At 49.0% G+C, this 15,503-nt stretch overlaps 1 protein-coding gene across 3 annotated transcripts; it reads right to left on the reverse strand.

The window, feature by feature from the left end:
* Window positions 1–4,379: 4,379 nt before the first annotated feature.
* On the reverse strand, window positions 4,380–15,422 carry mocs1 (molybdenum cofactor synthesis 1). 3 transcript variants are annotated; one of them, XM_048974445.1, is made up of 11 exons: window positions 14,472–15,422; window positions 12,279–12,402; window positions 11,933–12,100; window positions 11,231–11,395; window positions 9,690–9,751; window positions 9,014–9,125; window positions 8,708–8,820; window positions 8,501–8,611; window positions 8,290–8,410; window positions 7,463–7,510; window positions 4,380–7,346 (listed from the first exon to the last, which is right to left on the reverse strand). In XM_048974445.1, the coding sequence occupies exons 2-11, from the start codon at window positions 12,382–12,384 to the stop codon at window positions 6,265–6,267; spliced, it is 2,088 nt and encodes a 695-aa protein (XP_048830402.1). In that variant the 5' UTR covers window positions 12,385–12,402; window positions 14,472–15,422; the 3' UTR covers window positions 4,380–6,264. The 3 variants fall into 3 exon arrangements, with proteins under 3 accessions (XP_048830402.1, XP_048830401.1, XP_048830403.1); XM_048974444.1 differs by lacking the exon at window positions 14,472–15,422 and adding an exon at window positions 13,707–14,444; XM_048974446.1 differs by lacking the exon at window positions 14,472–15,422 and adding an exon at window positions 13,707–14,441 and having other exon boundaries at window positions 7,209–7,346; window positions 7,451–7,510.
* Window positions 15,423–15,503: the final 81 nt, after the last annotated feature.

Below are 15,503 nucleotides of genomic sequence, written 5' to 3' on the forward strand. Positions count from 1 at the left end.
GTCCTGGTCTCAGTCCTTACGTCCCAGTCTCATTTGCACTGTAATTTACTGAAGACCCCCCTCCCGTCTACCTGCTAGAACCCATCTTTTGTTTTTACTTCCGTCATCAACCCCAAGTGATGTTCTAAAGAGCACCCAAAGGATCCATTGTTTCGATGCACATTTCAATGTGACCAACGCGTGGTCCTTGGCTCCCTCACTCGTCTGATTGCAGCGATTTCCAGCTGCACTGTGTCCATTCCCTGCAGTTATCTACATAAGTATCGCAATGCTCACAACAACTTAGAGAGGCCAGCACACAGCCCGCTCTTCAGGATGGACAACGGACAGAAACCCAACACTCAAAACCCAACGACGCAAAGGAAGGAACGATGGCGCAGTGACGAATCCTGCAAGCACAACCTGGGAGAATCCCCAGCAAGCACAGCAAACCTCTCTTGTCTGGGACTTGGATATCTGTTGGCTCAGGGTTCGAGGTCGATTCCTGAAGGCCCCTGGGAAGATATGAGCACAACGTGCGGCGTGCCTGCCCCCAACCCTGCTCCCCTCCATTTTTCTTTCCAAAGGTTTTGTGATGATGGACCTTTGGCTTGTTTAAGTGTTTGTGTAGGTGCCTCAGCACTAGACATAGGTGGTGGAGTGGATGTATCAGCTCTGGTCTGGGGAAAATCAGCCTGACGGGAAGATCAGCCCCTGAAGCCAACCTCACCACAGTCAGGTGACAAGGACTCATGGGGTCATTTTGTTGAACTACTGAGCTGGGGAGAGACAACGCACGCACACGCAGAAACAGACGCACGCACGTACTCACTCCACATATTCATATCTTTGCAGGGACTGTCCATTCATTCTATGGGAAAAACCCTCAACAATGGCAACCTTAACCATAAGTTACCAAACTAAACACAAAACTTTTGGCATTTTTAGTTATTTGATTGCAGTCACAATTTTTTTTATTAAATTGAAGTTATCCTTGTGGAGACTAAAAAAATGTTTTACCCTACAAGGTAAAAAATTACATGTTTTTTTTTAATCATACTGTGGGGAAATCTGGCCCCCGCAATATAATAATTACAAAAATGTGCGCGCACACACACACACACACACACACATGCAGATAAGAGAAGGGAAACTATCTGGAAAACCAAACTCAAAACAAGATAGAGAAACAGGAGAGAGCTGCCTTCCAAAGGCAGAGACCTGGATCCTCAGGACCTGAGGAGCTCAGAACCTCAGCCGGGTCCCTCTGCCATCTTTGGCCTTGATGCTTCGCCGCCTCGCAAGTGCAAGATGAGTCAGACTGCGAGCTTCTCAGAAACAGCAGAGGCTGCTTTTAGAAAACACATCGATGGAAAGAAAAAAGACAGACAACTTCTACAGTTAAAAAAAAAAAGAGTATATATTTCTCATATAGACATGAAATATAGTCATTCAGGGATGCATCATGGACAGCCATCTTTAAAAACCATCCTCACAGGTTAAGAGTCCGTCAGCTGTACATCTCCATTTTTTCCCCACTAAAACTAGCTGGCCCAGAGTGGATAGATTACTGCTACATTCTCAGCTGACTCTCAAGCCTGGAGATATTACATTTATAATAATAACAAATGACAAATAACTCCTCAACAGTCCGAAAAGGTCCGGTCAGAGAATACATTAAAAAACACTTACGCTGCTTAAGTGGCGTCGAATTTCCTGGGGCGGATGCTGGACAGGAAGACCCTGGGGGCTCCCTTCCCTGGAAGGGCTTTATCGCATCGCTTGCTGTGCGTTTAGCCACAGCTGCACGGGCGTCGAGTCCAGGGGCTGCAGTCTCGCAGGGGATTAAGAGGATTTGGACCAGGCCTGGCTTGCTGGAGGCGTGACAGACCGTGACCTGTTTGTTCCGTCTCCCTGACATCCTGCGTGGGCCACCTCCACCTGAGCAGACCTAAACTAGGAATGGAAATGGGACTCCGGTCCAGAACCACCCCCCGCAGGTGTTGGCTGCATCAGCACAGGATGTTGCGTCATACCCGCTCCGCAAGGTGCTGATAGTGCGTCCTACCCACTCCTCACTGCGTTAACAGTGCGTCATACCCGCTCCGCAAGGAGCTGACAGTGCGTCCTACCCACTCCTCACTGCGTTAACAGTGCGTCATACAGACTCCGCTGGGCGCTGACAGTGCGTCCTACCCACTCCTCACTGCATTAACAGTGCATCATACCCGCTCCGCAAGGCGCTGACAGTGCGTCCTACCCACTCCTCACTGTGTTCACAGTGCGTCATGCGATATTTGCAGAGATAAACACTCTGTGAAACTGTGTGCTGGATCCCTGCACCGCAGGATAGGGTACTGTGACCTAAATGGGATCGGCGTGCCACTCACAGCACCATAACAGCACAAATGTAAGGCAAGGAGCAGCACGTGGACCTCACACACACAGCACAATGATCTCGCATCAATCTCTCTCTATTATCTTATTTGGTCACTCATTTCTTCAGTGAATGTGAAAATGTCAGTGGCAGGAAAGCAAAAGATAAAACACATATACAGAAAAATCTCTAATAGGAATCAATGGACCTCCACTGCGGGGTGTCCACTTCCATCACGCCCGGGATTCACGGCCATTCCCCCTGGAGCATATTCAGGCCAGGTCACAGCCCCCCCATCCCCCATGCCCCAAAAGTCTTTTTCCTGTATTTCCCTGTTTTCCCTCAAGTGCCTCTCTCTCCTTCGCGTTCCGGTACCCTGGCTGTTGTGGATGCTGTCAGGCTCTCCAGCAAATCAATTTTGAAAAAGAAAGTTCTGGTTAAATAGGGTGCAACTCAGCCTGAGCCCACAGTGTCGGCTCCTTTACACCCTCCAAAAATCTCTGCACACCCCACATATGACTGTCTGAGGGTAGACACTCATTTTTTGTACCAGAAAATCAGTGCCAAAGCTTGTTGGAAATCCGACTCGCAGCTCCACGTGACTAAAAATGCTACTGCGTAATTCATCACATACAAGTTTAATGTGTAAATGTACACCCACAGATTAAGTCCTTGTCCACACATACACGGGTATGTTTAAAAACACCATTTTCCCTCCTCCGTTATAAACATTAAAAAAAAAATCTACGCCCACATAAACACACTAAAAAAGCAGACACCTAATGTGAACAGTGAACTCTGACGTCAAAGTGGATAGGCCTGAAACGCCGTTTGCATGTTAACAAAAGGCCAAAACGCATAAAGAGCTAGGTTTTAAAAAAATACCCGTGTGCGTTGGGACAAGGCATTTACTAAAGAGTAAAACTCCTGAAAGGATGGGCCCCTTAACACACACGGGGTTTTCCCCTTCGTTTGCACCTAGAAGGGCCCCGAGTTAACAGTATTGTGGTATTTATTTAAATAGCGGAAACCTGTTTTTCACAGTAAAGGACAGTTCCAAAATCATCAGTATTATCTCGTCACCTTCAGCGCAGAGGCACTCCGAGCAAATCGCTGTCACAGATTATCCCGGAAATCCAGTGTCTGGGGCCAAGGCACACTAACACCTGACATGCCACTGCGTTTGTTCGAATCCCTTTCCAACAAAAGAAAGAAGTAACTTAATATTACTCACCCGTTTTCATACAGGCGTCTGGCAGGAAACTGGTGTTTTCACCAAATGGCCAGCAGGTGGCACGATTGCAGTGCGATTCGCGCAGTGACACGTACACACGTCTGGAGCGAGGCTTAAGCGAAGTTGCACCCAATTTAAACTAGTTATATACACATTCGTATTTGTAAGAGTTGAACAAACTCTTGTGAAAGCTGTACAGCCATTTAACGTTTTGTACACCGTTTTAGTTGTTGACAAAAGGTAAAAACGAAAGTTAAGGAATGTTCAATTTACCTGTAAATTGTACCTCTATTTATTTGCCTTATTTAGTTTGCCGTATTTTATATGCATACACAATAAAAATGTTCTATAAAATGATTATAAATAATTATACTGTTTGTATTTGCCAGTCAGTTTCAGACTTGTACGAGAATGAGCTGTTCAGAATCCTGTTTTTTTAATGTTGTTTTACCATAATTTTATTTAGGTTCTTTTTGCTCGCATTTTGTAGGGTTACAATAAAATGAATCTTTGTCCCCTATGTGCCGGTGTGCTTTGCACGCTTTATGATGGAAGCACAAGTATCACAGATTAATATCACTTGTAGACAAAACCGGTAAGTACAACTCCAAGTCAATTTTAAAAATATACCAGAATACAGTGCTGCCCCCCAGTGGTACTAAAGCTGAAAGCTGCTTAAAATACTGGTCAGAACATGAATCGCACCAATGAATTTGTGGAAATTGTGAGAATTGAACGGTCAAACGAAAGCAATTTTAAATATAATCGCAGAAAAATCTCACCATCATGTCAAGTTAGTGCTTTTATTAGTGAAAGCAAATGCATTCTTATATCAATACGCAAGATACCTTAAAACACAGAGGTAGATAAAACTGCCATCTGTGACAGAACTCCAGACCTAGTGCCAGCAGACAGCCATCAGCCAGCCGGGAGCATTCAAGCCTGAGGGTAAAGGGCAGAGAGACGGGCATGCACAGGCGCCATGGGGGGGGTCCCAGAGCCAAAACTCCAGCTGAACCTCTGTTCAAATTTAAGCACTTCAGCTAACAAAAATGTCTGGCCAGGTTTTTAATTGCCCAGTAATCTTCCAACTACTTACCCAGTAGAAGGTGCCATGGAACCAAGTCTATCCCAGGCAAAATGGGCACCTCTTGCGCACACGGGGCAGGGGGACCCGCGCAACCCAGGGACAACATGCCGACCTTGTGCAGACGGGGCAGGGGGACCCGCGCAACCCAGGGACGACACGCCGACCCCACGCACACAGAGCAGGGGTGGAAATGACACCTGAATCCTGATTTAACATTGCAGGTAGAGATAAGCTAAAGAAAAATATTCAAACATAAAAGTCCAAAATCAATAACCAGAGCAGAATAATGCAGAGTCATAAACAGCCGGGATGCACAGGATTTCACGGCATTAAAAATAGTGTCAGTGTCCTTGTCATAGAAAAATGAAGCTTTTGAATTATCAAACATACATTTTAAGACTCTTAGCATATATTAGAACTTGGGCAATACATGTTATCTAGATTTAAGATTTACTCTTAACTAGACATTCCTGGATTATTTTCCAAAAAGGCATATCACACAACACACAAAAGAAATAAGATTTGACTACATTATTTGTATGCAACCATAAATGTGACTCACAAACAACATTAAAAATAGGATTGTCACATTTCACAAACCCGCTTTGGCTTGACAAATCGCCAGAGGGGTGGTAAAGCACTGCATCGTCACTTCATCCCACTGGTTTAAGGGCACCTTAAGATTGAACCCAGAGGAAGTGTCTCGTTGGCCACACACAGCAGGCAGCAGCAATCAGCATTGCCCCTTGGTCACTTCCCCTGGGTTAAATTCTGGAAATAAAACAACCTTAGAACTTCGAGATGCTTAGAACAAAGTGCTAGAGCCCATCATTTGAACCAAAGGGAGTTTGCAAATCATTCATCACGTGGCTTCAGTATAGAAAAGGTATTTATGTCATTTGGGTGGCAGGGGGGGGGGGGGGGGGGGGGGGGGGGTCTTTTCAGGCTTTTTCACATTTGGCCACTACTGCGGTCGATGTTCTTTTTCACACTCCTTCAATCAGGTTTGTTCTGAGAGGTTTAAGCAGCCAAAATTGACCAAAACGATCTGCGATGTCACGACCAATCGGCCAGCATCCGAACCCAAAATAGTACGAGCACAGTGTTTGTTAGAAAAAGGTATTGCTTAGAGAGACATTTGTGCGTGGTTGATTTTCCCCATTCCTATTGGCTAGGCTTCAGCAGAGGCAGCCCTACATTCCCTGCTGTGCCTTCAGCTAGATGCAACACAAGAAACATTCTTCAGATAAGCTGCAGTACCTCTATTTAACCACTGGGGCAGCAGTGCAGAGACACCAGGGGTCAGGCTCACAAATCCTACTGTAGCACTTAATCTTAAGAGGATCTTCAGCGCAGGGTGGACACAAAGCCCTGGCTTTATACAGTGACATGCTGGGACAGCCAGCCTGCGATTGGACGGCTGAGGGAGAACAATACCGGGTGGCCCGACCTATTGTGTTTAAGCTCAGACACAAATACACAATTTCCCAGAATCCTCTTCACTCGCATTCAGCTTGGGAGAGTTGCAATTAATCTCCATTTTAGAGATGACTGCAATAAACATCCCACTAAAACATTTTTAATTCATTTGTCGTCCGTTTCCAGTGCTGGGTCTTTGGGGTTGTGGGGGGGGCTTTTCCTGCCCAGGCATTTGTGCTGGTAGTCGCCTCTTTGGCCCCCCTTCTTACTCAACAGTTTGATATCCGTGATAGTGATGTCACGGCTAACTGCCTTGCACATGTCATAGAGCGTGAGGGCAGCGACGGAGGCGGCCGTGAGCGCCTCCATCTCCACCCCGGTGCGGCCGGTGGTCTGGCAGGTCGCCGTGACGACAGCCGTGCATTCTGCTTCCACCAGCTCCAAGGTGACATTCACCCGGTCCAGTGGCAGCGGGTGGCAGAGCGGGATGAGGGTGCTGGTCTGCTTGGCGGCCATTATGCCGGCGACTTGTGCTACAGTCAGGGCGTCGCCCTTGGCCAGCTGGTTCTCCTTCACCAGGCTAAAGGCCTTGGGCGTCAGGTGCACCACAGCCCCGGCAGTTGCCGTCCTGAGGGTGACGGGCTTTGCACCCACATCCACCATACGGGCACGGCCCTGGGCGTCTATGTGCGTCAGCTGACTGGCTAGTGGTGTTGACAGGGAGTCGGTCTCGGCAGGGATCCTGGAGGACTGTCCATGCTTGCCACTCGGAGTGCTTTTAAGCGGGGGTCCGTCTTCGCCATTCCCCAGCTGGCTGTTGATGAAGGGACTGCCCAGTCCAAAGTGAGCCGCCCCCAGAACGTTGTCATGCCACTGCTGCCTTGCGAGTTTGGCTCTCGATGCCTGTAAACCGGCTGTCAAATTGTCACAATCCCACAATCCTCTGCGGGAGCTTAATGCAGGGAGGGTCGCTCCCTTAAACGTCCCAGTGATCCAGTGCTGTGACGACGCGCGGTTCCACCGGGGGCTGCCCCTGTCTATGACGGAACCCGGGTCACCAGAGGCTGTGCTATTAAAAAGGCACCATGTGGTGTTGCTGTCAGAGTGACCCCCACAGAGGGAGTGGTACAGTCTCAGGGAGGGAGTTGGCTTGGGGGATACTGCATTTAGGAGCTGAAGGAGCGGGTTCAGAAACTGCAGCGGGGGGGTGGAGGGCGAGGAGGAAGGAGGACCTGATGAAGCAGTACCTGAGGGAGAAGGAGCAGGTTTGGATTGTGACATTATTTCAGGGAACCCTGCCGAGTGACCGAATGGCACGTCCAGCTGTGTGCTGGGTAAGCAGAGTACGTACTGCATCACCCACCAATCAGGACCATGGGCCGGTTCCTCATCTGGGAGATGCTGAACATTCCTGCGGCACAGAACACAGACGGGATATGACCAGACATCAGTGGAGAGTTCTAGAAGACTAAGGAGTGGATTAGAGCACCAAAGACCTAAAAACATAACATCAGGAAGGTGATGAGGAGGCGGCTCGCCCTTCGCCTTCAGAACCACTAAAGCTTACACCCTGTAGTTCCCGGCGAGACTGGATCACAGACGTACTGGTGCAGGCCTGTGGTCCCCCCCCATACTAAGCTTATCCCCGAGTTCCATGGTCCATGTACCACACACACAAACATACACTGTACTTCTGTGTAGCCAGACGCTTTCCAACCTGCTTCTGCGACTTTGCTGGAAATGAAATTAGTAAAACAAAGATAAAAAGAAACTGAACGAATAAAAAAATAAATACTAATGATATGCAAGGTCTTTGACACATTAAATAATCCGGCACTTTGCTGGACCAAACATACGCCGTTAACATGACTGACCACTGCAGAAAGCTTTCTAATTGGAATTTTGCTGCCATGTCCCAGAAATCACTCATCATGCACTGCTCTCGCTATTCCCCCCCCCACCCCCCACCCCCGGTAGGTGCCCCAATTTGCCCTCATGCACACATCAAGGCATCCTTGGAAGGCCAACAACATCCTTTACGGTAATCCGTGCTCTTCCATCCATTTTAACAGAAAATGCCACAGCTGAAGAGCGTGTTACCCAAGCTAGTCGAAACCGGATTCCCAGCTGGCAGGGCGGAGCCCACCCCCTCCCCATTCCCATCCCCAGACATCTCCGCCACACTCGCACCTGCGTGATGCTTCTTCTTCCTGCCCACAGCAGCTCCGATGATCTCCAGCAGCTCCTCATCAGTAGCTCCGGATCGCAGATAGTCCCTGAGGGATACCTCCGCGTTTCCGAAGAGGCACACCTGAGCGTGCCGCAGAATTCAATGAATAATCCCACATGTTGGTGCAGACGGCATTGGCAGACCACTCGTCGGCCGCGTGCTGGGGCCCACCTTGAGGTTACCGTCAGCCGTCAGCCGCAGCCGGTTGCAGGAGCCACAGAAGTGGTCGGACATGGAGGTGATGAAGCCCACCCGGCCCTGGAAGCCAGGAACCCTGAAGATCTGAGACAGGAGAGGTCGTCAGTCTGGAGGGTCTCCTTTCACACAGTCCACAGGGGCCATAGGATCTCCATGGTGACCTGGCACACAGGAGCTGACCTTGGCCGTGTCCGCCTGTCCTCCAGGCAGTGGCTCCAGGTCAGGCCACTTCTGCCGGATCCCATCCAGCATCTCCTGACAGCTCACCATCTTCTTGAAGTTCCACTTGTTGCCTGTGGGGTGAAACCAACACATAGAAATATTCGAATCCCAAAATTGACCACATGTCCTAAAGAATGTTTGTGGAGTGGAGATATTACATGGTAGACATTTCATTCAGAGAGTCTTGAAGCCTTGTGTCTGAAGATGATGCACCCAGACGACGGAGCAACCATGAACACCTGAGGCGAACGGCACGCGACTCACCGTCAAACGGCATGTACTCGATGAAGCGAACCTCCAGGGGATTCTTTTCCGTCCAGGCCACGAAGTCCACCAGTTCGTCTTCATTGAGGCCTCGGATCACCACGCAGTTTACCTGCAGTGGGCAGTGTGCAGTGCACAGACACAGCATTCCTCTAGACTAACCAAGATACGGAACATCACAGGCATTGAATTTAGAGCATATTCCCGACAAAGTCACTAAAAACGCGTCACTGTTTTCTGTACTTCGCGTTCCCATTGCAAGTTGACAAACTATCCATTTACACAGCTGGAGTAGCTCAAGTACTTTCTGGAAATATGCCACTGCAAAGCCCCCCTGGACATTTCACGCCTCCCTAACCGAGCCCGTGACGCTCCGTCTCTGCTGACGTCACCATGGAGGTTGAAGCTGAGCAGATATCCCACCATCCATGGTACACGTGGTGGCAGCCATCTGTCACTATCCGAGAGGAGGTATTCTCCGTGCCATCAAACTATTCACGTCTACTTCAGTGTCACCTTTCTGAATTCCCAAGTAAGATGAAGCCACTGAACACAGATATTTTAATACCATCTGACTCATTAATATCTAAATTTTAGGCTTAGATCAAGGAATGTCCTTTAATGCACCATTAAAATATGGCCCCAAAGCTGCTTTGCTCGTTCTTGCGCGACTTACCTTGAGGGGGTTGTATCCCATCTCAATGGCCTTGTGGATGCCTTCCATCACCTTGTGGAATCCTGCGGCATTGGGACAGAAATTAAGCTGTCAGCTCGAATCTGGTCAAACCAGCTCATTTTGCAGCCCACGGAGATTCTCTGCGTTCTCCTACCAGCGGCTCACAGCTTGCCCACCTTGACTCCATCTCCGCGCCTATTGCCAGATTGGCGGCCTATTTCGGAAAGGCGAGGGGCGTTTCATTAACCTTGTCTGAGCTGCCAGGGTCACGCATTTCCGAGCCAAAGGCTCCGGAGTGATGTTCGCACCAATCATGCTGCCCACCGCAGCACCCGAGGTCCTGGTCTGGACGTCCTCTTCACACTGAAGGTCTCTTTCGAAGTCAGAGCACAGCTGAATGCTTTTCAGCATGCGGTCGGAATGGCAGAACCCCTGAGCTTTCATAGTGGATGACTTGGAGAGCAGAGGACGCATTCCTCCGAGGAGCTTTCAAGCACCTACGTCTTCCTCCAAACCCTCCCCTTAAAAGGGTTTCCCTCAAATAAACTCGGGTCACTGTGATTCTGTAATTATATGCATCCACATGGCCACGAACACAAGAGCATTCGGAAGCGACAGGAAGCCGCGCGGTCCTGACCGGAACCATGCGACCGAGCCGTCCGAATTCCACAAGAACGAGGTTCCGGCGCCATGACGCGAGAGCGGTTTTCGGGCAGAAATCCAGCAGACTAATACAGAGACAAACGGTTTGAAATTCATGGCCGAGATTAAGCTCTGTTCCAGAGATTGTGGGCAACTAAGACAGAAAAACTCGCAGCCCGGGGACCAGAGCCTAAGCAGGCATCATCAGGACAGGCGTTGGTCACAGTCCTGCTCTGCAGGGGGCAGAGACCTTCAGGGACATAATCTCAGCTCACTCTCTTATTGGTTTCAGGAAGAACGTCCCAGAAAAGCTGTAAATTGCAAGTATCCTTTCAAACTGAACGGCAGAGCTGTTCGAATAAAAATAAAGCAGACAGGAAGCCGGCCTCAAACTGCCCTTCTTGGCACTGCAGCCGGCGGCGCTGTGACCGCATGTAGATGTGAGGCCAAGCCTCCCTGCGCGATGGCTTTAGGTGCACTGCTCACTGCTGCCGTGTTCCTCAGTACCATGCCAGCATTTCACCAGCTACAGATGGTGTTTAAAATAAGACTTACTAATATGTGAAAACTCTGTTAGCAAGGAATAAATAATGGCAAATTCATTTAACACTTTTTTTTTTTACATTTTTAATTATTTATTGCAAGCTTTTGTCCAAAGCGACAAACAATATTGCTTGAGAAAGCGGGGTCTCAGTCCCTGGAGCAACTGGGATTAAGGGCCTGGCTTTAGAGCCTAACGGTGAAATCACTCTGCTTACCATGGGATTTGAACCAGCGACCTTCTCCTCACAGGCACAGTACCCTGGCCGGCTGAACCACACACTGACCACACGTCCTCTGAAAGACGCCGTTTAAGTCGCCCTTGAGGCCCGGAACGGCGCCCCTAGTGCAGAAATCACCTTTACGTCTCACGATGAACTCGAACTTGGCTGGCACCAGCGAGTCCAGGCTGACGTTGAGCAGACCCAGGCCCACCCGCTTCAGCCCGGGCAGCAGCCTCGTCAGGTTCAGGCCGTTGGTCGTAACGCCGATGCTCTTCAGACCCTCCAGCTTCCGGAGCTCGGCTGAACGCGGAGGGGGGGGGGGGGGGGGGGAGAACCCATCAAACGTCAGACTGAGAAAAACACCAGCAAGCTCAAAGATGCCAGAAAGGCCCCCCCAGGGATCATCCATGCGGCATGGATAACACCCTAGGGCACGACTGTCAGAAGGTAAACATCCAGATCCCCTCCCGGGATGGGTGGGGAGGATCCAGGAACCTGATCCTGTCTAGGCTCCCAAAAACAGGAAGGGGGGGGGGTACACCTAAAATATAAGGAGTCCCACCCAGATGCAAAATCACAGCCCAAAAATCTATGAGAATTAGAAGATAAGGGCTGATATTGATCTGATGGGGTGCAGAAGCTCTGCACAGGCTTAAGAATAAGATAAGCAGGGGATACAGACGGAGGACAGAGAGGGGAGAGGGAGGGCGAGATGGAGAACGGCAGGGCAGCGCTGAGGCGTACAGGAGCCCCAGAGACACCAAGCGGCGGCGACTTCGGAAGTGGAAATAAATGGGGACTAACAGCGAGACCAAAGCGGGACCCTCGAAAGCTCACCAATGACGTCCAGGATGTCAGGCCGGATGAGGGGCTCCCCCCCCGTCAGCCGGATCTTCTCCACCCCCTCGTGGACAAAGAGGCGGGCCAGCTTGAGCACCTCCTGTGTGTTCAGCAGCTGTGCCCGGGGAGTTAACGTCACCCCCTCCTCAGGCATGCAGTACTGACCTGCAGGAGAGCCCCCCCCCCCCAGGATCAGAGCCCATCACCCACTTTAACGTCACATACACACTTTCATGTTCCAGCTCAATTATTTATTGCTGATATTTTTTCACTGCAACGCAGATAACTCTTCTGTAAAAGCCGATAGAAGTCGGGGATACAGGAAATTGGCTCACACACTTACACCTCAGGTTACACCTCTCCGTCAGCGAGATCCGCAGGTAGCTGTGTCTGCGACCGAAACCATCCGTCAGGAAGGAGGAGAAGGGCGCAGTCTCTGCAGGCAGCATCCGGCGGGGGACCGGAGTCTGCGGGAACAACAGAGGGGGCATTTCTCTCACACATGTTCTCTCTAACATACAGACACACACGCAGGCAGACACACACGCAGGCAGACACACACGCAGGCAGACACACACGCAGGCAGACACACACGCAGGCAGACAGACAAAGAGGTTTCTTATTTCTAGGGCCGTACACAATGTTAAAATAACACCCCCACCCCAAAAAAAAAAAAAAGAAAAAAACTTCAAAAAATTAATACATAGAGAGCTATTTATATTAAAAACTCTAGCTAACTAGCTGGTTAACAGAATATGCAACTTCTTTACCTGTTACTTAAGGAACAAGCTTCATTAACCTTTAGTATAGTTTCTGTTTTGGTTGGGGTGGGGGGCAAATGCGTGGTTATAGGGGCAGTAAACACCAGCACTGCACTCTGTCACACACACCCCTACTCGACATTATATATGTAAAACAATCATTTAATGTACATTAAGAGCCCAGGTCCTGCATTCTGTGATTTCCAAATGATCTGCCCATTCAGGAATGAGTGTGTCAGCATAAGACACAAAGAAATCAGGAGGCGGGTTGCAAAGTCTCTGCCTACTAGTGAGCTGATCCCCTATGACTCATTTACACTTAAAGTCTCCATAAATATCAATAAATTAGGGCCCAGAGCCTGACACTCACAGCTCAGGAAGATTACCAGAAATTCACCTCATAAGCAGGGCCCTAATGCTGAAGTCCAGGAAAAAATAAAACAGGTCATTGTGCCCGAAGGTACACTGTACCACAGCTATTTTTAATATGTAGACCTGCAAATTACGCATTCGGTGACACCGAGAGGGTTTACCCCTGTTTAACACGCAGTGAAACACCCACACCTGAATCACGTATCACTCCCACGAGGCAGAGATTACTCTTTAAGCCTGTTTAATACCATTGCTTAAGTTTTACGCCCGATCAGACGTGCACCAGGCGTGCCAGTATACCCACAGACCCGCTTAATGTGCAGGTGGGAACTGGGAGTCCCGGGACGGCTGTGCAAACGCACCGATTCGGAACATGGCTAGTGCATCGCTGTATAACATGCATTATGCCATTTTTCTGCAAAAACTGTTTCTGGTTAAAACCTGTTTTGTAATTACGACACACTTTAGAAGTCCATGTCTTATTTACTGGTTGACTGGAGCGCACGGTGCAATATTCCACTTTAACTGGAGTTCAGGCACAGGGAGGGAATCATGCCTGAAAGTACGCAGAGATTTAGGAAGCACGGCGACTTACGGTGGTTTTGTGCGGCGAGTTAGCGAGAGGCACCTGCGTTTACCTGATCGGGTGCAGCTACGGACGCTGCGGCCGCGCTCGGCTCCGGGGCTGACGGGGTAGCGCTCGAGTACCGCCGCTGCCGCAACAGCCCCGCCGAAAGGGCCCCGGCCTCGGCGCGACCGCCCAAAAGCATCCGGTGGCACCGCACGCCGTATGAAACCATGCCGTCGGAAGCACTGCGAACAACCCCAAACTCGCCGGACGCGTCAAAAATAAGTGACTTCGGACTCGGGGTCTGCGCCTAAGAAGTTAGAACCACGCCAGCCAATAGGAGAGCCCGTCTGTAACTGAGTGACATGCGCGTCTGCCAATAGCGTTGCGCCAATAGTCTGGCGGCATCTGGGTAATGTGGTCCCTCCGTATTTAAACCCCAACGCAGAAGGCGACGTTGGAATCGGCTCCAAGGTTTTGAGCTGCATGATGCATGTTCAGCCTATGATGTATTGGGGTACGAGTTGGAGATCTGCCAAGTTAGGAACGCGTTCTGCTCGTTTCGGTGCATGCCCCCTTACAAAAAAGAAGTATATTTAACTGTATTATAAGTAAACTAAAAAATTAGTAAGTATACTCTCAGTAAACTTCTTATGTACCTAACAGAGATATACTAAAAGCCTGACTTATCTGGCCTTGGGACCGAAATGCAGCCAGACATTAAGACGTGGGTGTTCCGTGTGTACTTGTTGCAGATCATTTTTATCTATCTTTTTATCTTTTCAGCCTCTTGCAGAACGCTAAGGTGACTGCCCGTTCCAAAACCCCACCCTACCTCCAGTCAGCCTGTTTAAGGCCTTTATGGCCGTTGTTTAACCAGCAATATCATTACACCCACAGGAAAGCAGGTGATTAATTGGCCAGGTGTGACCAATTAAAGTGTACCACTATTACCTACTGAATACCAAACAATGAAGATGATTAAAGTAAAAACTAATTCAAGTTATTCTCCATAAACAGTCAGAAATCAAGTGTGAACACTGCAGCTTCACGTCACCAACATAACCGACTATCTACTGTAAATACTGCCTGTAACGTCACACCCTGAGAGTCACCAGAGGCGCCATGCCAGCGAATGGGCACGAGGCAAGCTGATTTCACACAGACTAACTGTCAGTGGTTGGATAATCTGCGCTGATTGGCTGGTGGAGCTGGCCAATGACAGCCTTCAGGCACTACTCCCAAGCAAGTGCGCACTTTAGACTTTAGCCCTTTTGGTTTTTTAGTGCCAAAACAACACCCTGTGCTCTGACCAATCACACAGCTGCAAATGAAATTAACAGGGAAAATGTAGTTCTCTAGTAGAAATACAGTTTTTCTTCCAGCGCTTGAACAATTTCAATTAATGTGACCGATAGAGGGCAGCATTAAGCCACGAATAAATCTGCTTCGGTCGTATTTGCGCGTTTTTTATGCGTCTTAATTTGTGACTTTAATAAGGTGTTCAGTTTTACACACTCATCTACTAAAGTACGAAATTAAGGAGGTCGAGTGAAAAAGCAGATTATTGTGAGAAATTGGGAAAGCTTGTGTTGAAGATAGTCCAGACCAGTACGCCCTGTCGAACTAAATTACTGCAGCCATCTGGTGGCGGCTCGTGAAAATTCAACTTAGGTATCCATGTTAGCTGCGTAAATTTCTCTGGTCGGCTTGTTATATGTGCCTCGTCAGTTTCGTTAACATTTTTTTATCCGATTGAAACGTGTATAGGAAACTATGAATATATTGGTTTATTTATTTTTTACTTCTACCTCGGTAATAATAGTATTGCCTCGATCTCAGAGCCCATAAAAACACGACACACGTG

Source organism: Brienomyrus brachyistius, chromosome 14, assembly GCF_023856365.1.
Source record: "Brienomyrus brachyistius isolate T26 chromosome 14, BBRACH_0.4, whole genome shotgun sequence".
NCBI lineage: Eukaryota > Metazoa > Chordata > Actinopteri > Osteoglossiformes > Mormyridae > Brienomyrus > Brienomyrus brachyistius.